Source organism: Hyalella azteca, unplaced genomic scaffold (assembly GCF_000764305.2).
Source record: "Hyalella azteca isolate HAZT.00-mixed unplaced genomic scaffold, Hazt_2.0.2 contig9625, whole genome shotgun sequence".
NCBI classification, from domain to species: Eukaryota; Metazoa; Arthropoda; class Malacostraca; order Amphipoda; family Hyalellidae; genus Hyalella; species Hyalella azteca.
The window spans coordinates 350,640-377,688 of NW_025939693.1; the positions used below are offsets into that span (position 1 = coordinate 350,640).

Sequence of the window (27,049 nt, forward strand, 5' to 3'; positions counted from 1 at the left end):
GAGCACTGGGGTTACGTTCCCGCTTCTTGCTCACACTGCCTTTGGAGGTGAAGGCCGTCTTTTCAGTCAAACTCAAATCAATCTCTTCATGATCTCGATCTACACACTCAAAATCAGTGACACCAGCACTCATAGTGACAAACCACAGAATTTTTAGAATCAGTTCATTTTTAATTTCCTCATTTACTCATGATTTAAACCAGTTTCATATGTAGGATAATGCAGGTATCCAGGATACTTTACTGGTCTACATATAGGACTCAAAATTGAACTTGAGGGAGAGTCTAAAAAACTCTCTGCTTTGCCACTATGCCAGCACTGTTAGTTACATCATTCATTTTATTAGTATCGGCCGCCATTTTGGAGGTGGCCCTGCCGTGACTGCCGAGGCAGCACAGGCTCAGAGATAGTGAAAAAAAAAAAAAAATTGAAAAAATAGTAATAATAGGGAGTCAGAAAAAAAAAATTAAACAGAAACTTAGACTTACAATTTGTCAATTGGATGAAGGTACTACAAACAAGGCCCACAGAAAACAATTATCGAATGCCAAGTCTCCTCAATTGTCAGGGAAAACGATCAATTAGCATCGAGTACCCCAAGAACAGAGCAGCTAATAACACACGTCCGCCCGACAGCAAAGCCCGTAACGGAATCGTATGTGTGATTGTGTGTATGCTGCAGCTGTACGTATGCGACAATGATGCAACCATGGAAATGATGGGATGCAACTTTGTTTGATAGTAGTATTACAGTGCATCTTTCCGCGGCTGCTTTGCTGCATATATTAGTATATTAGTAAACATGAAAAATAGGTTCGGTATAATTTCACACAATCTTAGCAATTCTCAGTACCAATTTAAATATTTTTTTTCTTTTGTTAGCTGAATTAGCAATTACTAAGAAATTAAATCATTATAATTTCATTTTTAACTATTTAACGGAAATTTTACCCATGTCTCTGCTCAACAAAAGGAAGAACATAAGTAGTTTGTCTCAATATATAATTTTACTGTATATTACATGTTAAAATAACCAGTCGTACAAAATAAAAATAACATCTGTAAATTGTGGTATATATTACAAAATCGATCATGTTTTAACATTGATTTAATCAACCAAATAATTCTATCCATATTGATTACCGATATATGGAATGCTTGGACAGATTTAATTCGTCATCGTTGTCTCCAATCAATTCAGTTGCGCGCATACTTTGTTTTTATTCGGTAGATCATTTCATTTGCCACACACAAGACACATTTCGTTTGCCAAGTTGAATTTAGTACAAATGTTAAGTATATCTGTAATTTTCAATTTATTTGTAATGAAAATTTTCCATTTATAACATAATTATACTTTACGATTGTAAATGGCCTTGCAGATTTGCGAGGCCAGGCAGCGTTGTATGAACATGTTCTGGATACGTGTCTTGGCTACTAGTCTATTGCATTGCTAATTTGCTATGCCTATTTTGGGAGAAAACGCCTTAAAAATAACGATACTTAGTATTACAAATAAAGTCATGTTATTGAAATTCAGGTCATACTTCTACACGTACATACTTATTATAACTACATTAAACAAAACCAGCAGATGGATTCTAATATTTTTTTTTTCAAAATTGATAGATTTTAAGACGCCAGGTATTTGCCACTTTCAATAGACGTTCTTATTTCACGACTGCCTCAAAAAATTTGTGCAACCTCTTAAATGCAGACCAGTTTTATATTAAATAAATACCAATTTTGTTTACAACTTTAGACTGAGTTAAACAGTTCAGTTGCATACTACATTTTTTAATAATGAATCATGAGAGAAATTTCAAGTATGAAACTGCATCCTATCTCAGTGTTTAAACAACTCATCGTAAGCCGGATTAAGATTTGCTACTTCAGAAGCCATAGCTAGGAAGTTAACGAAACATCGCAAGCAGAACTAATGATTCTACGTGAATGTACTTGGATGTGGCGCTTTAGCCTCGATCCATTTTTACAAATGTTATAAATTGCTAACATATTCAAACTACATCTCTATTCCTTATCCAAAAAAGTCAGAGTAATGAGTTAAATTTATCTGCTGCATGCGCTGCGATTTTTCAGTGAGGAAGAAATCAACGCACTTCGAAGCAGTTCCCCAGAGTGGGAGCTTGGACCCCGCCTTCAGACTGAAGAGATTTCTTGGCGAGAGTACCTTTCGGAGGGCAGTTCACGTTCAATGGAGGATCAAGAGAGCAATCTAGTGACATGTCACTGCCGTCGTGCTCGTTGACAATTCCTGAGTCGCAGTGATGAGCAATTTGAGTGAGTCCGATGGCATCTTCTGAATTCCAGTCGTGGGGCTTGGAATCCGTGTCTCGCGGCGCTGCATCTTGGGCTTGCTTAGGAAACTGATTTAATTCAGCGGGATTATCGATTTGAGTTGTCACGTCATAGAACTCTTCGCAGGGTGAGGTGACAGCGCTTGTGCACGTTGATGCTGAAGGATACAACGTATCAATGGAGGGGCAGGTGACAATGGAAAAGTCTTCGCAGGAACCGGGGCATGACTCCGACTCAATATTAGATTTAGCGAAACGCACGGACGGTACTCGCTGAAAATTTTGGTTGCTATTGAAGCTGCCAAAGCAAAAACGAGATAATCTGGAATCTTTCATCGTCGAAGAGATTATTTCAACTGGATAGCCATCAGTTTCAGAATGCACAAATGCTTTAGTTTCAATGTTTCGTTGTACTCCAGGAGTAGTAATATGCTCTTTGAAATTCAGGTTATCCTCAAAAGAGCTACCAGAAGACTGGCTTTGGGCCTTATCTTGTGTTTTCTGACCTTCAACATCTATCTGACAGACGGAGGGGATATCGTTGAGTGATACAGCGCCACACATTTCCGTGTACCCACACAAATTATCGTCAAGGCTGGTCTCTTCGGGCTGAAAGTCACACCCATAAGAACTACACACAGCTCCATCGTCAAGTTCAGTCGAGTGATCCAAGCACAGACCATCAAGATTTTTAGGCGACATATCTACATATTTCTCGGCCGAGGCGTGGAAGGAGCATCGTTGAGTCTTCAGTTTCGGACGCGTAACCTGTGACGCTGGAACCATAAGAGGCGATGTTATATTTTGCTTTAGATTTTCAGTTTCCATGCCGACCTGCGAAGGAGTAAATCCTAATGGACTGAGAGGCAGATTAAGTTTGCACTTATCAAGCCGTTGTGGCTCATTTTCTTTGAAATCTATTAGCGGCCTTCCTTCAGCACCGTTTTCCGCATCACTCACTTTACGATTGGCTTTCAAATTCTCAGTTTCTTTCGTCGTCTTTACAAGCTTTACGGTTGCAAGAAAATTATGGACCAAAGATCTAGCTTGAGGCTTCTTTGGCTTAATGGATTCTGGATTGAGGAACTTCTCGGCTTCACCCTGACCATCTCCGTCAATCTTCGCAGAGCTGCGCGAAGGAAGCACTCGCCTCTCCCACTTTTTATCAGCTTGCATGTCATTTCGAAGAAGATCAACGGAATTATTTTCACCCTCGCCTCGAGAGTTTACCTTGGCTCGTGTACTCGTCATTTGCCCTGTGTCGCCGTAGCCTGCACGGTGCCTGCTGTTGAAGGTGGGGTGCCTGCTGCTGAAGGTGGGCGGCCAGCCGCTCCTGCTGAGGAACCTGAGGCAGCCCTGGGCGCGGCTCAGCTCCACCTGATCTGCGAGGTCCTGGCAACTCTCAACCTCGCTTCTGGAGCTCCCAGGCATGGACCCAACTCCCTCATCCTCCGTACTCTCGGAGTCGTGGTGTTGGTGCGGAACACAGAATGACAGGCGACGAAACTCCCTCTGAAACAATTTCAACGTACTTAAGTAGTATATTAAATCTTATAAACTGCAATTCATTATTTTCAGTGGAAATTCACCAACTATTCCCTAAACCATTCTTGTTATTCATGGAATAGCATAATTATTAAGGCTATAAGTCTATAACATAAATAGTGAGTATTAAATCCAAGTTGTTACATGAGAGAGCCCAACTGTAGTTTTTACCGGGCATCTCAAGTTAACTGCTTGTTGGAAAAAATGAATTTCCTCCTGAATTTCAACTCACAGTAAATTCTGGTGAAATCATGGGGAGCAGTTGCTCAACAATCTGCTCAAAGGAGGGGCGCAGATCCTGATTATCCAACCAGCAGCTGTTCAGCAATTCGGCCATCTTGGCCGCCCTTCCCGGCCCCTCGAGCCACAGACACGCTCTCTGCACATCCTTCGGGGCTGGTGTCTCCTGTTACGTAAATGACAACAAAACTTTTCATTTTATTTCTCACTTCAAATGTTGTGTCTAAACTGACCACTGAGGATCACTGTTCGAGATAGTTAGTGAGGTAGGGTTTTTTGTTGTTAAATAATATCTAATAAGGCGGGTATGATATATTCAGTGGGATTTTTTTTGATTAAACTAATCACTGAGGAGCAGCGCATGATATACTCTGTGGGACTTTTTTCTTGTTTGAACTAATCACTGAGGAGCAGCGTATGATATACTCAGTGGGACTTTTTTCTTGTTGAGCTAATTGTTGTTGTTGAACTAATCACCGAGGAGCAGCGCATGATATACTCAGTGGGACTTTTTTCTTGTTTGAACTAATCACTAAGGAGCAGCGTATGATATACTCAGTGGGACTTTTTTCTTGTTTAAACTAATCACTGAGGAGCAGCGTATGATATACCCAGTGAGGTAGGTTACCTTGCCAGCATAGGGCTCGTTGGAGCATGTGATGAGCTGCCAGAGCAGCACTCCGTAGGACCACACGTCGGACTTCAGGAAGAAGACGATGCACTCGTGGCCTGAGTGCAGGTCTTGAGTGCGTCGTCCCTCGGGAGCAATGAAGCTTGGAAGGTAGATTTTGAGACGCTTCCGATGCGGCACATCTACAACAATTTAACTATATTTCTACTAGCGATACAGAGGGTAAATGTACATGAACATGCATTTTCTAACAGCTAAGAGTTGCGCAAAATTTTTATATTCACCGTATATTTATGGAAAACCTTTCGCATTAGTTTGAACAGAAGCCTAGCTGAAACACTTCATTTAGGTCTACAGTATTATTTCCGATTGCTATGTCTTGTAGTTGGTAAATTAACTTTTGAAATCTGCTCTGTAAATTTCATAACTGTTGACTGACGAAAATTGTATTTTAAGAGTTTTGAAATAACAATGCATCTCAACTCTGAAAGGTTTTCCGAAACGATATAGTGATTTAAGGTGGCTGTTTCTTTACTTTGAATTCTCGTCAAAATACCAAGAAGCAATAATTTCATTGAATATGAACACGTCAAATGCATCCCTGATCGAACATAGTATTAACTTAAAACGAAAAATCAGTAATGGGTGCCAACCCGCATTGGTTTATTAGAGCAGCATTTAGTTGACCGACATGAAGGGAGCGGCGTTTGGAAAGTATGTAATGTCTTATTGCATTTAACCCCCTGAATTATAAAGAACTTGAAAAAAAGCAAAATCCTTTATCCATTGCACCGCTTAAGTTGCTACCCTTACATTCAATAAGAGAATTTAACTGAAAAATCGCAAAGAACTGAATGATATTTTTGATACTCCGAAATTGCAGCTCACCGATCTGGTAGTGGTAGCAGCAGCGTTCAGGAGCCAACTTTCGTGATAGACCAAAGTCTGCGATTTTAACTAAGAATCTTCGAGTGATAAGGCAGTTTTTAGGGGCCAGGTCGATGTGGATGATTCGATTGGACGCGATGTATGCCATGCCGTCCGCTATTTGAATGGCAAAGTTGTACACCATCTGAACAACGGACAAGGATGACAACAAACATTTGAATCTTAATAGGAAAACACGTAGGTAATTATGAACTAACAAATGGGATACATGCAATACAATTATTTACAGAAGTGAAGTATATAGCTTCAAGTGAAATAAGATGCATAAAAACCCATGGCAATAAAGATGCAAATTATTTTATAAAGTTATCGATGAAACGTTTATTAACTTATTTCTGAGGCCACGAGAGATTAAATTAACAGAACCACACAAAAAAGTTCTGAAAATCAGAAATGTCTCATTTATTCAACTTTAAAGATGTTTGGCTGCCAAAGCAGGAGCTCAACTGGTTTTCTGGTCCAAAAGTCTGTAGGAACGAACTACCAAACATAGTAGTTGTAAATTTACGAAGTAGGCTTCAAAAATACTTAACACGTTGACTACGAAGTGGTAGATATGTGTACCACGAAATGTATTTCTCCAGGACGTAGTGGTACATAATCCAGTTGCCTAAAATTGGCCAAATCCGAGAATAAAAAAGGCCAAAAAAAGGCCGATAACTCAAAATATACATACTAGTTTATTTGTAGGTTCTGCTATAAAAGTTCCATTCATTTTATTTTTTCACTATTTAAAGTTTAATTAGGAAGTACCCCTATCATTAATTTTAGCCGGCCAACGCAATTGAGAAAAACTAAATCACGGAATTTGTCCGGAAAAAATGACCGTCCGGCAACCCTGTTTAAAAAAAAGTACAAAAAATGAAATAATAGTACAAGATGAAGCAATCGTAGTCAACGTGTTAATCGATGTAAAAATACGTAATAAGTACGGAGAACCACTGCCGCGTGGCATTTAATGGCAGACGGCCATTACGTAAGTAAAATCCGAGACGGCCTTTTCGATAGGTACATTTTTACGTTTCCATGAAGATACGGTGTATTTATTGGACATTTTCTCTGCCTTTAAATTTTTTATGAACTTGTGATTTAAGCAAACTAATGATATGAGTACTCAAAGCTTTGAGTGTCGAGACCTGCTCAGTGACGTGGTTGTTCCTGATGAATTCTTGGAGGTTGCCCCCGTCCAGGACCTCCATGAGGATGTACATGTTGGGTCCCTGCACCACAGCTCCCTCGAAACGAACCACAAACGGACACTGCCTCAGGCATCTGGCCAAAACAACGCTTGTTTAGTGAGATACGTTAATGTAATAAATACGGGATTATTCTTATGATTACTTTCCACATTGATTAATTAAATTAAGCAATTATAATCAAAAATATTTGCTGCAAAAGATACAACTTGATAAAGCACGAAATTGAAAATTTTTTAACTAATACTACGAAGCTTTATATCACTTGGGCATGCAGTTATACACTTCTTCTGATGACTTTAACAATAGTTTTAAACCCAACTCTTTTTCGAGCATAAAAAGATGCTGGCGTCTCTGTTGAACATCTGTTATCTCTGTAACGCCACTCACTGCAAGATGCAGCAAGATGCTGGCCTCTCTCTTGCATCATATTTTCGAACTCGTTGTCTCTGTAACGCCACTCACTGCAAGATGCTGGCCTCTCTCTTGAACTTCTTCTTCCTCAGCTCGTACTCTTCAAAGGTCAGGTCTGGCAGGTCGCACAGAAGCTCCTTCACAGCCACCCGCTTGCCCAGCCTCCACCGCCCGCCATCAGAACGTCTTGCCAGCTCCTGCATGCCTTCATGACGGCCGTTGTCATCACCATCTCCTCAAGAAAACAAAAAAGAACAATTAATGACTACAACACCAAAGAGTGTAAATGAGCTGGGCTTTGTTACCTAAAATTCTGCCGATCGCAGAAGGTCGTAGTTCCAAAAATTTTTGGGACACACAGCTTCTCGTGCAGTTTTCCGAAAGTCAGATTGTGATCACAACAATTAGAAAATAATAATCTAATTCTTTCCAGTTAATAGTTAATTAACTCCAATTAATAACTTCTATTCAGTGACCAACGAAACTCCACACTCATAGGAATCGGTATCATTATTTTTATCGGAATAATTATATTACTTGTGATCTGAAGGCTCACCGACAGGCTCCGCATCCTGCCCCGACGCCGGCTCCAAAATCCAGCCCAGGGACACGGCACCAAACTTGCCCGACCCGAGGCGGCCTCCTCGCTCCGGGGGGATGATCAGGAGCTGGTCCGCAGGGATGAAGAAGTCGTCGTAGATTTCCATGGCTGGCGAGGTCAAGATATTCACGTTGTTGAAGCAATGCAATTTGATTTCTTTTTGTTAAGGTCTGCTCATGTCATCCGTGAGTATAAAAGTAATTTTTCAATGGTTTTGCACAATTCTGAATGAATGTCGATAACTGAGAATGAAACAAGAGAAATATCAGTTGGGAAATTTTTGGTGAAGAGAAAATTCAACCAGAACAAAAGCACAATATTTGTTGAGGCTATGGAAAGTTTGTTAAAGAGAAAGCTTGCCACAAACGCAGGCCACTGCTTTCTGAAATCGAAACCGGCTTCGCAAGGTGACATTTCGTGTATAAAAAGTGAAATGAATAACATCCAATAAACAATCAAAACATCGTGCCATTGCAAAAAGCTCGTCTAAGACGTCTATTATAATTTTCATTAGTACTTTATACATATCACTATCTTGATATGATAATAACTACTAATAATATGATAATAACTACAACTCCCACCACTGGAGCCATCAACCAGCATCACGTACGTGCATAGCTCGGGTTATGTTGCTTTTCGAACTCGTTGGGCGCGAGAGAGTAACACAAGCGATGTCTGAGGTACAGCCCCACGACGATGATGATGACCAAGAAGACGCAGCACAGCACCAGCAGCGCTGCCAACATTGACTGTGATCCCTCAATTGTGAGGGATTGTGAGGCCAGTCCCACTCTGGGACCGGGACCGGCGTACGTGTAGGCCGTGATTGTGACCATGTGAGCCTGCGCCTCTTGAATGGATTTCAGGACGACTTTGTGGGTTGAGCCGCTCAAGCATCGGGTTAGAAGGCCCGGTATTTCGAGAGAGTAGTTAAGAACCCATCCACCGTTTGGCGTCGCAGGAGGAGTCCACGATAGTAAGTAAGAATTAGAAGAGACATCCAGAGTTTCGAGGCCAACATTTATGGATGCGTTCGAGGAAAGATTCACTGGTTCGGCATGGTTTGTCGAAGATTCATTAAAGAAACTATTTGCAGCTAAACCAAGTGATGTGTTTATGGTCTCAGGATTTCCTTCATGCTTGCTTCCATTCTGGACTGTGAGACCGTGGCTCTCTTGTCCTGCTTTGAGCTCAGCGTCAGGGAAGTCGGGCGACACGACGAGCAGATGAGGATCAGTTAGGCTCTTACTCGGAAGTTTCACCAACTGCAGATCGCTCACAGAATCCAAAGATTCTATTTAGAAAAATAGGTTATAACAGCATGATAAACAGCAGGGGTATCTTTTTAACAGGTTTTCAATTTTAATGATACATTAACCTTGCGTTAGAAAATACACAACAAACAGTGCGGGTCTTCACATGCAACACGATAGTAAAACAAATTATGAATATTAGTCATATATAATCCCTAAATTTAGCAATAATGGCCCTCATTGAAAATTCACGACCGAGCTCAATGAAAATTTTTGAAATTTACAGAAAATGCGACATACTATCGTCCTAGCGCGTCTATTCTAGGCCGATAAGGTTGAAACTCCAAGTAAATAATAAAATGAAATCTACCTCGAGACGCTATTCAAGAAAACATGTCATGTCAAGTTTCATATTCCATATTTTATGAAAAAACTCACGCACTGAAGTCACGGTCAATATTGTAATAAACTAATGGTGCCGTTAACGTGGCCCGTCGTTTAATAGTTTTCGAATTGAAAATCAATTACCAAGACTCGGGGACGTGAGGGAGATGTTCACCCACGGGGAGCAAAGGGCCACAGGGACGCCGGTGGGGAAGGGAGCGCCGACGGGAGCTGTGAGGTTCGTATGACAAGCGCGCACCGACACCTGACAAGGACGATGAATCTCTGAGTTCCAGCCATAAAATTGTCAGAAAATACGGAACATAAAGTAACCTGCTGAAAATAAATTCATAAATGACTCTAAATGTCAGGGTAACCATGAAATAAATTAAGCAAATTTGTAGGATACCTGCCGGCAAAACGTGCGATCACAGGAATAAGTGGGGATTTCCAGCGTCACGGGTCACAAGAAGCGAGCTTAAGCTTGAGGCTAATTTGGCGGTTAATTCGTTTTATACGGCGATTACTGAGAACAAAATTGCATAGTTACCTTTTGAGAGGTACGGTGATGTATATATACTTCTTCTCCACGTCAACTGCTGTTCACGTGACAGTTCGACATGATGAAATCTTACATGGTTCACTATTGTATTTGAAAGTTAAAAAAAATATAACTCAGTACTCACTGCAGTGAGTGACAGAGAGCGCATTTTCTCGTCGACGAAAACATGAAGTAACGGACGGACAGACGGACGGACAGACGGACATGGCGAGCACAATAGTGCATTTTTTTCGTAAATGAGAAAATGCGCTAAAAACTAGTATCAGCTAACAAAATAGTGACAAACCATCAGAATATAAACATATTTAACCTGATGTTAAAATTCAGAATTTACTCATAAGGAACAACAGCGTTTAAGCAATGGAACAACCAATGTGGGTAAAGCCGTCAATTATCGACGCACTTCCTGTGCCGCTTCATAGGTTTTAGTTTCGGCCCACGTAGTTGACGGAACTTTAGTTTTCAAAAAAAAAAAAAACTGATGAGTACGTATGTACTGTAATTTTACCCCAGGTACTCACTAAGATAGCGACATAAAAAAATATTTCAAGCGATGAAGCTCTTTTCGGGCTGCGTCTGCACCGACCTGGAAGTCCACAAAGTAGCCAAGTCCGGGGAAGTGGGTGGCGTGTCTGCCATCGTGCGCGTGAGGGATAACATGGACCGCACAATCTCCTGTGGGTATAATAATTTATAACTTTCCAGTACTCTTCAAACAGAAAAGATATTGTATGGTCAGGCAAGAAAAACCCTACAAATTTCAAGACAATGAAACTTAGAGCGCTGGAAATAAAAATCAGGCAGACATATCTTTCCAAGAACATTAAACTTGAAAATTTAAATCATGAATTGCAAAAAAATTCTAAATGACGTCAGAACACAAGAATCAAGCATTAACACACAACAAGATACAATACACATATTTCTCACCGCGGTCAAAGGCGACGAGGCTGTAGAGCTGCCACTGGATGGGGCCGCCTTTCGTCCCGCAGAACTCCTGCTGCTCCAGGGGCGCCTGGTGGACGTACTTATCTTCTGACGCAGGCTCGTCTGGGGCCAACGACGAGGAAGGAACGTCAGCCACCTGACTATGAGGGTCAGCTGATGGCGGCGACGTCGTCGTTTGTGTTTCTTGCTTCCCTGTTTTGGGCGACCAGCCGCTACTGTTTGCCAGGAACAACGTTCAAAGTTGAGGAAATTACTAAACGAAAGCAAGAGTTCTTCGATGTCAAATGTGTGGAGCTGCTCGCAAACTATTTGGATGGAAAGAAACTTCTGTTCGAGCGATTTGAATTCAACGTGATTTTTCTAGATTATTAAGATCAGCTAGGAAACAGATGCACTTCCAGGAAGTATTTATGTAAATCGCTAACTCCTCAAACTAAATGATTTAAAGTGAGCCTGATGAAGGACAAAACTATTGAATCTCATTCAATCGTACGTACGACATTGAAGATTATCTGGAAAGTACATTCGAATACATATCAGCAGACACTTACTTATATATGTCAGCGTTAATTCTACTGAAGAAGTAAACGCGGTCCAGCATTCGCTTGTTTTCCAGCCACTCTGCCTCTCCGGCGTCGCACTGGGGGCTGTAGCAGGCCTGGGCGCCGCCCTGGTGGCGGTCCTCGGCCTCCTGCTGGGGCTCCAGGGCCTGGTGTAGATCATGGTGGAGCTGCAGCCCGACGGCCGAGTCTGGCCCTGGAGTGACGACTCCGTCTTTCTCCATGGCTGGCGATGGTTGTGTTACTGTGGCTTAGGGAAATAATATAAAAAAAATAATCATAAAATTGACTGGCAACTGAGAGGAATGAAAACCGCAAATTAGGCAGGCTTTTAATTGCACATTAAACTATGTAGTTTTGATCGCTGCTAACAACCCCCTTTAGAACTCAGTGTACCTGCATATCCTGCAGATGCAGCGTCAATATGCATCTTAACCTCGTCATACTTGGACTACGAACTTTGTGCTGTTAGTATATACCTATTCTCTTTTACCTTTATACTATCAGCCTAACGTTGTTCACATGTACAATTACCAAGTGCACTGTCCATTGCAACTGTAGGAGTAAAGGGCTTGAGAATGAACAAATACAGGCAACTGTTGTGGTACTCACGACAAGCTCCTGCAGTAGACGAGGGCAGACCTGTTGGGGGCGGGGGCCTCTTGAGGCGACACAACATCACCTGCACACCCAAAACATCGTGAACACTCCCGCAAACACAGACGTAAAAGCCTTTTTGAACTGCCACGTTAACAGCAACGAGAAAACGGCCGCAATAATCATCGTTTATCGATGGTTATTATTATCCTCACTTGAACACTCTCGTGATCAATCTAATGATAAAACCAGTAAAAACGCCAACAAACACCTTCATGAACATTGTCGTTATTACCCTCGCTAATTTTTCGATCCCACAATTGAACCGATGATCGTATTTACCAATGAATGACTTTACACACCGTTAAACTCTTCTGAATTTTGGCGTAAAATTCTTAAACTTTTTTTCTGCACTCTTTCTACCTAAAGCTTCGATGACAGAAGAAAGGACCCACGATAAAGGGTGCAAAGTGATGACATCAAAGAGTTTTCGTCAACGCAACATTCGCCGTGCACCACAGGATAATAAACAACTTACAGCATTTGCAAGTTAGTGAAATATATACGTTATTGGGAATATTGTATTAAATATCATTAAATAATTATTATCCATACTCTGACCTGGTAGTCAGCTAGTTGCCCGCCAGGCTGCCTGGGCGGCAGCCACGACAACGCCACCGAGTTGAGAGCCTCTGCCGTCTGCCGCACCTGCACCTGCTGGGGGGCTGACGGCGCTGCGACCAAAAAACCACGAGGAAAATACCGTATATAAATGGTTAATACATAAGTATATAACCGTATAGGTGATAATTAAAATATGATATATCTTATGTTACGACACTAATAATTGTTTCTAGTGCAGGTATGGTACTGCAGTACACGCACGTACCCTGAGGTATGGTACTGCAGTACACGCACGTACCCTGAGGTATGGTACTGCAGTAGACGATGGTAGACCGGGACCCGGGCATAGAGTCGTGGTTGTTCTGCACGAAGGACGGCAGCACGTCGGTCTCCACGTAGAAGGCGTAGCGCGTGCCGGGCTGCAGACCACGCAGGTGCGCCTCGGACGCTGGGGTCTGTACCTGGCGCCAGAGCCTGGCAGCAAATCAAAGAGATAATAGACCAAGTCTAGTCTTCAATTGAAGGCTTAATCAATCGTAGGAACTAGAAAGAGAGAAGTGAAAAAAACGAAGATATTTTATGCGTCTTTTCAGTAACCGAGAACGTGCTCGCTTTACCACGACGATAACAAATAAAATATGATAAATTCAAACTCATCATTGTAGAAATGGACTAAAAAAACTTTTGGACGAATTGACTCGATAATTTGAATCCAAACAAAAACTTCCATGAGATTCTCAAATAAAAAAAATAATTCATGCTATAAACAACAATGATTTCCGGTTTAACACTTCTATTCACTTCTATTCCGACACTTCTATTCTATTCTTAATAAAAACACTTGGCCCAGCGATGCCCTGCGACAAAAACCTCCTGTCGTTGCACGCGTCCCTGCCGGCGAACATGGTGACGGTCTGGGCGGGGGCGAGGGCTCGGTAGTAGAGGAAGTACCCCTGCAGGAGGTCATTGTTAGGACCCTTGTAGTTGTTAGGATCCCAGGTCACCGTCAGGGACCTGCTGGTGCTGTTCACGCTCAGGATCTTGATCGGCGACAGGTTGCCTGGGGCGAATAAAAAGCAAATTTCGTGTTCTGAATACGCGGTAATTCAGCGTTAAAGTATGAGAAACTCCGTGTCTCTGAAATACGTGATAATCTAAGAACTAGCATAAAAAAATTAAGTATACACAATGAAATGCGAGAAGGTAATTTCATTACTTTGATCACACCATCTGAATTTTGCTACACTAAGTGTCATATTAAATCTTTATGCCTTCTTTAGCACAAATATGCAAAAAATAGCTTTTAAACCGAATCTAATCGCTATATACCACCATGCTAAAATATCCTATCAACTCAAAAACAACACGAATGTAAGATGGAAAAACATTGAGATAAGCAGGTAGGCGGACGACGAAGGCGGCACATCAGCATGACCATGGAGAGGACTTGACACGAAGACTCACACGGCACGTTGACGTCGTTACGTTCGTTGTGCAGGAGGGCGAAGGCCTCGTAAGAGTCGCGCGTGATGTCAGTGCCCAGCAAATTGACCACCTCGGATGGACAGAGTTTAGAGTTGCCCCTGACCATCACCCGGCCATTGGCCACCAGGCCAAAATCGCGAGGAAAGTCCTTTGTGAAGTGAGGGCGAGGCCGGCGTAGTTCCTGGAGCTTCATGTTGTCCGAGATGTAGATGGCGTGCCTGGCAGAGAGGAAAAGTAGAGAGAAGTCGTCGCGATCAATTACAATTCCATCAACGTTTACTGAAATCTACATTTTCTTCTCAATGCAAATGAATAATTCTTTGGAACCCTAATTTTATCATCGATTTATTTTCACGAACTTATACTAATACTGCGAGCAATGCAATTATTTGTTGTCAATGTCGTAAAAGAAATGTTTCCAATGAGAGAAAAAAGTAAATTACATTTCAATTTCTTAAAAACAAGATTCAGTTTGGGAGCCTGAACTTTAACTACAACTGACACGTCGCCGACGAGGGCTTCCCCCCTGACGAGGGCGAGTTTGCTGAAGAGGAAGTCGAGGGACATGAGCGAGGTCTCCGTCACGTGCACGTACCCAGTGACCTCCACGCCCTCGCTGAACACTGAGTCCAGTAACTCCAACAGCGAAACTGCATCGACATTATTAGTAAGAAATTCATATAATCAGTGTTAATTTATTATTTTTGAACAGATTGAACGATTTTTTACCATTAATAATAAAGAAAACCTCCACGCCCTCGCTGAACACTGAGTCCAGTAACTCCAACAGTGAAGCTGCATCGACATTATTAGTAAAAAATTCATATTGTTAATTGTGTAAATTTATTATTTTAAGAATATATTAAAGGATTTTTTATAACTTCGACAACCCGACAACAGTGAAAAAATTGTTCAGAAGAATATACATGAATGGTTATGACCATGAATATGTATGACCATTTGTAGAAGCATGAGGCTTAGTATGCCGGCTGCATTCTCAGAGTGAAGATTAATGTTCGTATGTTGATTTCTTGTTTATTCAACTGAAATGGTATAGATTTTAAACCTAGATTTATTGATCTTGATGTATTATATAACATGATTATAAAAGGTTTTATCTGCAAAAAATATAAAAATGTTCAATTTATTTCTTTTTGTACGGCAAGCGGAGATGTTTAGAATAAATCTGCACAAATTCACAGTAAAAAACGACCATAAACGTTTGGGACGCGCCGGATTATACCGCTACCTAGTACAACCATTGAGGGCAGCCACGTACCATTAAGGGCAGCCACGTACCATTGAGGGCAGCCACGTACCATTGAGGACAGCCACGTACCATTGAGGGCAGCCACGTACCATTGAGGGCAGCCACGTACCGTTGAGGGCAGCACGTACCATTGAGGGCAGCACGTACCATTGAGGGCAGGTAGCCACGTACCATTGAGGGCAGACACGTACCATTGAGGGCAGCCACGTACCATTGAAGGTAGCCACGTACCATTGAGAGCAGCCACGTACCATTGAGGGTAGCCACGTACCATTGAGGGCAGACACGTACCATTGAGGGCAGCCACGTACCATTGAAGGTAGCCACGTACCATTGAGGGCAGTCACGTACCATTGAGGGCAGCCACGTACCATTGAGAGCAGCCACGTACCATTGAGGGCAGCCACGTACCATTGAGGGCACCATTAAGCGTCACGCTGCCGACGACCCTCGTGCAGTTGACGGGCAGCGCCGCCAGCGCCCCGCCCTCCACGTTGCTGCCCAGCGTGATGCTGCCGCAGATGCCGTCTGTATGCCAACACATCGTATAAAAGAAGGTGCTCTGAATTTTATAAGACACAACTAAAGAACACTGATGACAAAGGTACAACACTGATGGATTAAACGTCCATCAACATGATCATAGTTCATCTGTATGGTGAAGTGCATCCACGGACCCTAATTATCAACTAGCATTTCATGGTGACTCGCGTACTGCGTAAAATTGTGAAGAATAGAGAACAAGGTACACTAAAAATTGAAATCTCAACATATGTTGATTAACAATACCATTCAGTTGACATGATGAGTGCTAATTCAGTTAAGGGTTTAACTCATTTGTTCGTCACGACGCCCCGAATAAAGGCTCCATATTTACAGAGTGAAGTCTAGTGTAAGGCTGATCATGGAAATGGTGCACCAGGACTGTTCGGAAATAATAAGTTCAATTTGAGAAGGAATGGCGCTAAGAATCATCCTATTTGTGTTAATACTACTCGAATACCTAGTCAATACAACTATATTTTCGTATTTTTCTGCCACAATGAGTCGACAGTGACCGCGGGCGCAACTCACTGCCGGTGCGTGTGCAGTGCGGCAGAGCGTCGCCAGGCCGCGTCTCCACCACCCTTCCTGCTGGGCAGTCCAGCACACACTGCATGCTGTCCTTCTTTAGCCGCTTGCCCCCCACGAGCTGACACTGCCTCTCCGTCAGGCAGCGGTAGCCTTGGTACTGTGGTATGACAACATCGGTCCATTTGAAGGCATGGTACTGTGGTATGACAACATCGTACCATTAGTAGGCATGGTACTGTGGCATGACAACATCGGACCATAGTATGACGTGACATGACATTGCTAATTGGCATGGTAATTTGGTATGACGGTATAATATTTGAAGGCATACTGCGGCCAGGTAAAAACACAAGGTTCCCGCAATTTAAAATATCAAATAAAACCACTTTTTAAACTTTTTTGAACATGTCATCGTAAGTATTGCTTGATTCAAGTAATGGAGCATTTAAAGAACATAAACGATCATACTTCAAAGATAATCACGCACACTCGAAATAAAATATTTGTACCCACTGCAGACGATGAGAACAAAACAGTACTAAAGTAACGTACCTGCATGAAGTTTTCGGAACATGCAGGGACGCAGACGCCTTCTTGTGCGAAATTTTTACACGCCACGCAGGCGCCGGCATCACCAGCAGCAGTGCAGCCGGCGAGGCACTGCGCGTGGCAGCAGCCAGACGTACGTATGCGCCCAGCCGTCGCGCCTGAGTCGTTGGTGACCCGCAAAGGGGATGACAAGGCGCACCCGTTGTGACAGGAGCATTTCGACGCCACTGCACGGTTAGGAAATAATTTATTAAACTTTAAGATGGTGAATGAGTACAACATTCGATCGCATGGTGCTAAGAATCATCCTTGTGTTAATGTTACTCGTATACGCAGATAATGTGACTTTATCTTCGTCCTTTTCTTTTCTGCCACCTCTTATTTTTTCCCTTAAGTGCACACATAATGACGATAAGGAAATTACAGTTTAGTTACTAAAAGTGTCATGAATACCTATGATTACTGGTGCTTCTGTGACCCTGGAGCTGCAACTTATGAAAACTATTTCTACCTTCCTTAACCTCCCTTAAAAGCTGGGTATCAAAATGCTTCATGCATAATAAAACATTTCTATCCCAACGAGACATTTGTTTTAGTTCCTTACTTCTGACCTCAGCACGTCACTGATGGATAAGTTGTAGGAAAGAATATTTGTCCTCCAGTTCTTATTTAAAACAAATCTTCATGACTTTCGTTATGTATTCAATATAGTTCGCTTCTCACGTAAATTTAATTGTATAATTTATTTGAGTTCAAGCTTTTATGGCCCTAAGAATTAGACGAACGGCACCGTAAACTTTTGTTCGAACAAGCAGTTCCATAGAAGGCCTCACCGAATTGTTTGCAGGAGCGGTCATCGAAGTGGCAGCCATGCTTGTCGTACTCGCAGTACACGCCGTTGTCCTGTGCCAAACATTTATATTTGAGTGTAGGCTAATATAAGAATAAGTTAATGATAATGATACTATAATAATAAGTTAAACTTTTTCATCTCTTCGTTTACTGACAACTCTCGTTGCAAGGATTTAAAGCTTGAATATCATTTGAATCATTTAAACCATCCTCGCAAAGCGGATTGAACAAACGAGGGACTTGAAAAAATTGATGAAGCACCATGAAAAAGATGGCATAAAGGAAATGTTTTGACGATGACAGATTTATCTAAATTTTAATAAGAAAGTGAAACTATAAGTGTTACAAGTTCAGGATTACTTTCGTCTTGGGGACGGAAAATTTATGAGGTGCATGATTAATGCCGCTTCATCGCTAATATTAATATATTTTCTTTGAAAAGAGTAGAATTATGATGCAAAAAATTCCATACCCGATTTATAGTTTATTGTTAAATTCGGGGAAGTTCGGGAATGTAAAACTTTCACATAAAATACGGAAGATAATCACGAATAGTGATTACCTTGCATTAGTGATAGGTACAAATATAATGGGTTCTTACGACAGAAATAAATCTAGGTTAAACGTACTTAAGAGAATGTCAGATATCCACATAAGAAGATAAGTTTCCTAATAGATAGTATAACAAAACGATTGGCTAAATGAGAGTCTTAACTTCCATGTAAAATGTATCGTGTCTAACTGCGACTAATTATCATGCTACTGGCCTCGTGTAAAGGGTTACTGGGACCTTCCATGGCCAGTAGAGCCCATATGCCAAAAGCACAATAAATAGTAGCGGCTAGTATGAAGAAGTTGTACTGGCCGCCACTACTGGCCCCGTGTACAGGCAGCAAAAAGTTAGTTACCTTGATGACGCCGGGAGCGACTGTGAAGGGAGGGATCGCTGGCACACACAGCTGCCAGTTCTGTCTGATGTCCAGCCCGGTCTTGGGCGACCCAAGCGTAAACCCGGGGAGTCCGATCTGACAATGGAGTTAAAAGGTAAATAATTTCAGCTAAAGAAAGTGAAATATTTTCACCGAAGATTTAAAACAGTTTCGTTGATTTCTAAAAAAAATTATTCGATCACACTTTCTTCTTACTTTTCCAGTCTAACTTGTTTCTTCCTTCAAGAAAAAATAGATAAAATTCAGTGAATTAATGTGATGAAGGGATTTAATTATTATAGAAGAGGTCAAAATTCCCGAAAAGGTTTTATCCGTCGCTATCATCTAATTTGTCACTTTCGCTTTCATTGTTTCACGATGAAGAATTTTATATTCAATGCTGGCTGTTATCTCTGCAATCTCATCAAACGTAAAAAAGCTGTTTTGCAAAATTTGAAGGCATATGTCTACTTTAACATTGTTGACGATTCTACACTCAATTCAGATATTTCCTTGCCTAATTTTCAATTTGAGTTTCATTCTCGGTGACATGAATGCGCTTATGGCCCTTAAACCCAATTTTTAATTTGTTACATATCTTTGTTATCGTATAAAGTGTTCAATCCTTCAAACTTAACGCTAAAGCTAATATATGGGCTTGAACAACATTACACTTATGACTTCAAGGCTATTGCGCATTTTTACTACAATCATAGCAATAACTTGAGACTCAACATAAGAAGATGTTCACTCAGCGCATTATTCATAGAGTAAGAATAGGAAGGTTCACATGCATTGACTTGCCTCAACGAGATCCTGGTTGTTCCTGAGGAGGAAGGCAACTTCCCCTCTCTTGCCCCTCACAACACGAAGCTTGGGGAACAAATCCCCTAGGCTCTCTACCCCCGACACGTGGAACAAATAAACGCTCTCCTTTACCTGCACACAAAACCTCATGAAAACAACGTCATGAAGATGTTAGTCTTAGTCTTAGAGCATTTAAACATTTCATCGGAACCAATCAAGCGTAAATTATTCAAAACAGCCCTCAGTGGCTTATAAAGAAATTCTAAAGTGTCCAAAACTCGTAATATAAAAATGCTCACAATTCCATATAAACCAATTCAAAAACGCCCTGAAAGCGGCATAAACAAATAAGAAATGCCCATAACACGTCATAAACTAATTAAAATATCAACAACACGTTATAAAACCGTTCAAAATTCCCACAATTCTTCATAGAGCACTATAAAAATCCCCACAACTGATTACAAACCAATTACCAGAAACGAAACTCGCGAAATTTTATAAACTCAACAATTGATTGGCAGGAATATTAAATAATCCAAAGTGGAATTGTGTTCTCGATAAACAAAGTGCCTGGCTATGCCGGTATTGCAAAGAAAAAAATATACCTCAGAACCCATGTGCAGTGAGTGACAGACAGCGCATTTTCTCGTCGACGAAAACTTGAGGTCACGGACAGACGGACGGACAGACGGACATGGCGAGCACAATAGTGCATTTTTTCCATAAATGAGAAAATGCGCTAAAAACAGAAGATTCACCTCAAATAACGTCAATATTTTCCTTCAAATGGAGCTCATAAATCAGCAGAGATTTTGATTATAGGAAATGACATGGCAATTCATAAATGCGATAAGGTGGAGCAGAACCGCGAGGCAATTGCCGAGTTTCATGAGCCGGAAACACCGTAATGGCAGGCGCCGGGCGTGCAGGCAAGAGCCGTAGGGGATCTTAATGCAGGAAAGTCGTTCAAAAATTATGTGGAGACGCCGTCTGCGTCTGTCGTGATTTGCAAGCATCGCAGCACAGCCAATGAACGGGGCTAATTGGGGCTTGAACATGATTTGGAACTTAGAGACTGGCGGTACTCAGTTTTTTCCCCTTAAAAATTTACCGAAAGCTTGTTGAAATACTGTTCTGAGTCATTTGTGAACGTCAACTAAGAATCAATGATCCCATTAATTAAGTTTATGAGCATGACTGGATAAGGTCTCAGTGTTGACTTAATCGGAATCAGAGTGAGAATTACGTTGAGCAATTATATGCACCGAAACTTACTTTCTTAAATGCCATTTTTCGCTATTTGTACCATTTATATTAACATTTCATCCCCCAAACTGGTCGAAATTTTAGCCCAACATTTCAGGTGCAATTCCTGATCGTGAAATACGTTATTCATTACACAAGCACTGCTGACTAGCAGGGCCTCCTGTCGAGTGTATGACCGGCGCAGTATAGCAAGATTCAACACAGCGTGATTGCTCCTGCGGCCAGTCTAAACATCAGGCGCCATTCTTTCAAGACATGCTCGAGTACACAGCATGGCAGCTTAGTACACATAGCAGCCCAAGTACACGTAGCTGCCTAGTACACGTATAGCTGCCTAGTACACGTAGCTGCCTTAGTACACGTAGCTGCCTTAGTACACGTAGCTGCTTTATTACACGTATCAGTCTTTGTACACATAGCAGCCTTATTACACGTAGCAGCCTAAGTACACGTGGCTGCCTTAGTGCACGTAGCTGCCTAATTACAGGTAGCCGCCTAAGTACACGTAGCAGCTTGTGTAGCGTACAAGTACATGTAGCGACCTAAGTACGCGTATCGGCCGATTTCTCGTCTGTGATTGGTGTTCATAGGCTTAGCCTAAAATGCCGTCAGTGATTGGCTGACGGAGTTGCAAACTCTTAACTATTTTGATAGTACGGTCCCATGTTATTATAAGGAGAAAAGAAACTAACTGGTTCAATGCAGGGACATGCATTGTTTACGCGTGCGGCTTTCAAGTTGTTCAGAATTCAATACTTCTCAAAACATTCAAATATTAGTAGCCATCCAAGTATTAAATTCGATGCCCATGACTACTACTGCAAATAACAACCGTCCAATTCTGAGTGTTCTGCCGTCAACAAGGCCTCGAATGTTTGATGTTTTCACTTCAGCGCAGCGCAAACACGGCAAAAAATGCATCCAATTTTGCGACGGATTTCCTGCGTAGAAGCTATCCATGGCAACCACATTCTCTATTGAGTATTGCTCCAGTAATTCCATGGTCTTGAATGCTCTTCTTTGACCATTCAAGCCATTGGATGCTTGAGACTAATCAAGTAATTACAGCTTTAATACAATTATTTATAAATAGCTGCAAATATGCTGTTCGTGAGCGTTCGTGAACGCGTTCGTTCTCCAGCCCCCGGACCGCCCCCATCACCTCTGCCAGGAGGGACGTGTTACTATGGGGCATAGCTGCCCCCTTCCCAACTACTCGTTTTGGTATCCATGAGCCACCCTCCACTCCACCTCATTTTAATACAATTGCAATTTTTACTCGTTTTTATACATTGAAAAATACAATCAGTTTAACCCTTAGCCTACGGATACATTAACCGACTTCAATGCTATTCGTACCTAAATGCCTGGCCGAGAGGTCCCGCCAGTACACCAAGAGTTAAGTCCGTCGAAGATTTTACAGGCCAGTGCAATTTAAACAAGGCCAAATAGTCGAATTTCGGCCGGAAAAATACTCATCTGGCAAGACTGGTGCCAATCTTCTTCAGGAGCTTCCTTAGTATCTCCAGGTGCACAAGCTCATAAGAAGATTCCACTATAATTCACTAGCACTCTCTTCTACAGCTGATCAAACAGGTACAATGGAACAATAATATTATATAATCCTCTACTGCTCACTTAATTTGAAATCCATACACGGATAAATTATTAATTGTACAACTCATAAATGACATTGTTAGTTAATACATTAATTGACCAAAATTGAAGATTACTAAGAGCGGTCACCTCGACAAGGTTGGGCATGAGCGGCATGTCTCGAGGCTGCGCGTGCACGATGAGGAGCTTCACGTGCCCGTCGACGTGGGTACAGTCACGCAACTCGTGCCGCACGTCATCAGGCACGTGAGTAGTCAGCGTGATGCTGCTGCAAACTGATACACGAGAATAATTAGCATATTAATGGATGCGTCATCATTCAAAAATGTTTTTTATTTTTCGGCGTCTCACTTGGCTGAAAGTGGCATGCAATCAGGAGGTGATTTATCAAATAGCATACAAGTCCAAACAAATATATTTTGCATAAAATATACTACACATAAAGTCATATTTACTATTTATAACGTTACGGCAAATCACATTAAACTTGTGAACAACCGCGCAAACATATAAATTCATGACCAGCTCTAGTCATGGAACAATCGAAACCAGCCTAACATCGACATGATCTCACAATAGCAATAATCACAAACTAAGACCTAAAGGTAAATATTTTTACGGCTAAAATATCAACACTCACCAACCGTGCCGTTGCGGACTACATGCTTCGATACCGTGACTTCCGCAATAACAGGTATCAGGAGAACCACTGAAGGCAGCAACAGCTTCAGCCACGATATAAACATCGATGAAATGTAGAGGCACAATATTTGCAGGAAATCACCGTAATATTTACCTTGGACCTGTTTCTAGGAAGGCAAAAAATCGGTCCTGAACTTGTTTCAGAGAAAGAAGCAAATGGTTCATATGTCTTGAAAAAAGTCAAAACGTTTCTTTCTGGAGCCTACAAATTTGGATTAAAAACTGGTTAATAAGGAATAACAAAGCCAAATAAATACCATTTCTAGCATAACAAAAACTCAAATTTGCTTCTGTTTTATTAGAAAGTGTAAAAAATCTTCGATCATCAATTATGTTACTGAAGAATTATAGGATTCAGCGTTACGTCAAATTATTGTTATTTGTTCTCCATGGACAGGAAGACAGCCGAGTGTAACATGGGTTGTTCACACAGAAAATGCGAGATTTAATTTTGTTGCTCTTGACGCGAATGTGCTGGGGTCGTTAATATTTCATTTTTTGTATGCGATTCAAAATTTTTCTTTTCACCAGAAGAAAAAATTTTTCTTTTTACCGTGTGTAGTCGATAATTGTTTGAAGTGCTGCGGACTGCATGCACGAGTCTGGGACTTCAACAAGACCTCTGAGCTAAATTAATAATATTTCTTCTTCGTGAAAGTAACAGAGGACATTTTGCAGATTAAACTGGACATGCAACATTCAAGTAAGGGTATTACAATTTGTGTATCCATTAGATGTAATGGAGATCTCCATTAGAATGTAATGGAGATACGTACGGAAAATATGTGAAGTATCACTGAATCAATGCCACTACTGTAACAACGAGCTCCGTTTTCCTATTATGAATAAGCGCTGTTTTAAGAGGCGACACGCATACCAGGCGCTCCCCCGTTTTTTTTCATCTGAAAACAATGTAGTTGTACGGATAGCGAAATCAGTATTTTTTTCCAAGAGAAATAGGCATGAACATGACCAATCGATTTTCTGGCAAGACGTAAGTTGGGATTGGGAGGGGGAGAGGCTTCCTTATTCCTTACACGAGTGGGGAGGTTCCGCGTCTGTGCCCAGACGAGAAGGGGCAGGGCCGGGCATGAAACGGGTCAGGCGATCTGCCTGGCAACAGCGGGGCGCAGGCGATCAATGAAACGTCTGCGAGTCTGTCGTGTCGGAGGGAGAGGGAGAGAGGGTGGCGGTGTTGATTGAAGGCAAGACTTAACATTGATTCTTGTAAACAATCGTTCAGTTTCTGGCGTAGTAACAGCCAACAGCAGAGCATATACGCATTTTTACGAGAGCGTCCATAGTTAGGGATAACCAATTAAGTGGACATAGAACTGTCTTTTGTTTAGCATGACACGACGATTTACTGAAGAGAATGAGCACACGTGGCATGACAGCCAATTAACTTCGCAATGATGCAGACACTGTGAAAAAATGTATTGCTATTTCTTTTTAAATGAGTAAATAATGTACATATATATTATAAAATGTAACAAATTCTTACGAGTGCCACGTAATATATGCCAATGTAAAATATATTGTATGTATTAACACGTATATATGCGAACAGCAGAGTGAAAATAATGCTAAAGACATTCGCACTATCAGAACTGAAACATTTCGAAGTTTCAGTCAGAAATGTTCGAGACTAGCTTCGCCCCCAATTGCAGCCGTAATAAGTCATAAATCAGCTCTGTGCGATGAGTATCATGGATACAGGCGTCCAGGGTCTCGAGGTCAGACAGTGCAGCGTTTCCGACAGTGACATGCATCCTTCCAATCTCGCCCCTCCATGCAGGAGTCAGCTCTCAGGTTGAATCCTTTCAAGAACTCAATGCGGGATGGAAGCTCTAGAATCTAGATAAACATATATGAAGCAATTTAAGAAATTTATCAACTTTCTTTTAATCAATCCCACTTTTCAATTGAATTCTATAAATATGTACTTTCTGAACGTAACAATTTGAATGAATGAATTCACTTGGCTCTCACTGGCAGGGAAAAATTAGCATCGTGCACGGTATAAATAATCTACGTTTAAAAATTACTTATTAAAGGCAACACTTCTAAAGAATCCAGTGTCTCCAATGTTAAAGATATACAATTAATTTCTCATTTTATTTTCGAATAATAAAAAAAAAAATTTTCATTTTTTTTAATATATAATTTTTTTTTTTCAAATTTATTTATTCTGTCAATTAATTCATGCATTGCCTCCGACTTCACACAAGTGTGCAAAATTTCAGATCAATTGGAAAGGTAAAAGTGTGTCATATATCAATTATAAGATTTGTAGCTGCCAAAATTATTTTTTATTTTTTTTTAAATTGGAAAAAAAAAATTTATTCGTAAAATTATTTATTTTGTCATTTGATTCATGCATTGTCTCCAAATTTACGTAAGTGTGCAAAATTTCAGATCGATAGGATAAGTAGAAGTGTATTAAATTTCGATTACAAGATTCGCAGACAAACAGACAAACAAGAAGTGAAGTTAAGGAGACGTGTTGTAAAAAACTTACAAATACATGACGATCGTCAAAAAGTTCTGACAACTCACGCACACGCGTCATGTCATGAGGATGAAAAGCTTGCGGATACTTACATTTCACTGAATTCATTGTTGCGTACCTAATTTTATTTTGAATCAATCAACTGCGAGCCTGCGAGGCATCAGTCCATAATTTACTGGGACTTAGTTTACCTAATCATGCAGGGCAGCAGCGGCTGAGTAGGAACTAAACTACCTTATTTATGACATTGATGAATTTCCCAACTACAAACGGAAACGGTTAGTTAATCAAGAAATATAATTGCAATAATTTATTTTTTAATATTTGTTTATTCGTTTTCAACTTCAAATTTTGCATGCAAATTTTCTGATAAATCATTTAAATGCATTTTAGAGGCAATTTGAACTACAAAATAGATTGGACAGAATAGAGATGAGTGATGTAGGTCGTTTTCTAATTTCTTCACTCCTGGTATTCTAAAAAAATGATGCACGATTGCAACGTGACGAAATTTTTGCACTCGACGCACCTGTTCAACAAATTTATTCAGTTTCTTTCGAAAACGAATTTGAACTTTGAGCCAAGTTGCACCTCCGAGTCGGTTCAAACTTCAAACCAAACCTAAACATTTATCAAATGCACAAATCTAAATCTTATTTATGCCGAGCAGCGGAGTGCGAACCTAGGTAGCCTACCCTGTTATCCCCGGCCTCCTCTTGTGAAACACATTACACAATTAACCCATTTTGCATTCAAGGATGCCCACACAATATAGGATTCATGGTAGGTTAGTTGTTGTAGTTGGGTAGTGCGCATCGAATGCTCGATGGAGCGACAGTTTCACTAATATTTCCAAATTATTTATTTGAAAAAATCTGAAGAGTCAATGATCATTACGACGCAGAACTTGTCGCCTTCTAGGGTCAACACACATACAAATTACAGCGATTATGATTAATAATATATGAGATTCAATTCATGCATCGTCAAAAATAAAGATAAATAAAAAAATATAATTTTATTATTGGGTTCAATGCAATAATCTCGGCAAATTATTCATTCCCTTTTGATTTGCAACGTAAATATGCCTGTACCTTAAAGTAACCGTGGTTAAGGCAAAAAATCGGCAGCCCACAACCGCCATATCCATACACATCAA

The 27,049-nt window shown here is 41.0% G+C and overlaps 1 protein-coding gene across 2 annotated transcripts; it reads right to left on the reverse strand.

The window, feature by feature from the left end:
* Positions 1 to 1,361: 1,361 nt before the first annotated feature.
* Positions 1,362 to 23,560, reverse strand: LOC108681492. Of its 2 annotated transcripts, none has more exons than XM_047882091.1 (26): positions 23,317 to 23,560; positions 22,806 to 22,951; positions 19,788 to 19,922; positions 18,963 to 19,079; positions 18,036 to 18,105; positions 17,206 to 17,429; positions 16,654 to 16,810; positions 15,991 to 16,107; positions 14,812 to 14,959; positions 14,289 to 14,527; positions 13,695 to 13,884; positions 13,123 to 13,298; positions 12,822 to 12,934; positions 12,216 to 12,285; positions 11,595 to 11,853; positions 11,026 to 11,258; positions 10,682 to 10,770; positions 9,678 to 9,798; positions 8,507 to 9,190; positions 7,849 to 8,001; positions 7,344 to 7,527; positions 6,819 to 6,954; positions 5,623 to 5,806; positions 4,732 to 4,916; positions 4,096 to 4,269; positions 1,362 to 3,830 (listed from the first exon to the last, which is right to left on the reverse strand). In XM_047882091.1, exons 1-26 carry the CDS (start codon positions 23,420 to 23,422, stop codon positions 2,112 to 2,114), a joined length of 6,129 nt encoding a protein of 2,042 aa, XP_047738047.1. In that variant the 5' UTR covers positions 23,423 to 23,560; the 3' UTR covers positions 1,362 to 2,111. The 2 variants fall into 2 exon arrangements, with proteins under 2 accessions (XP_047738047.1, XP_018026017.2); XM_018170528.2 differs by having other exon boundaries at positions 7,344 to 7,524; positions 23,317 to 23,559.
* Between the last annotated feature and the right edge of the window lie 3,489 nt (positions 23,561 to 27,049).

What these genes read in the sequence shown, in the direction of transcription:
- LOC108681492 (XM_047882091.1), bottom strand. Translation starts at nt 23,422, where the DNA reads ATGTTTATATCGTGGCTGAAGCTGTTGCTGCCTTCAGTGGTTCTCCTG. An exon ending in TCGCTCCCGGCGTCATCAAG is followed by an intron (nt 18,106 to 18,962) that starts GTAACTAACTTT and finishes TGTTTGGCACAG; the next exon opens with GACAACGGCGTGTACTGCGA. An exon ending in GCAGGATGCGGAGCCTGTCG is followed by an intron (nt 7,528 to 7,848) that starts GTGAGCCTTCAG and finishes TGTTTTCTTGAG; the next exon opens with GAGATGGTGATGACAACGGC.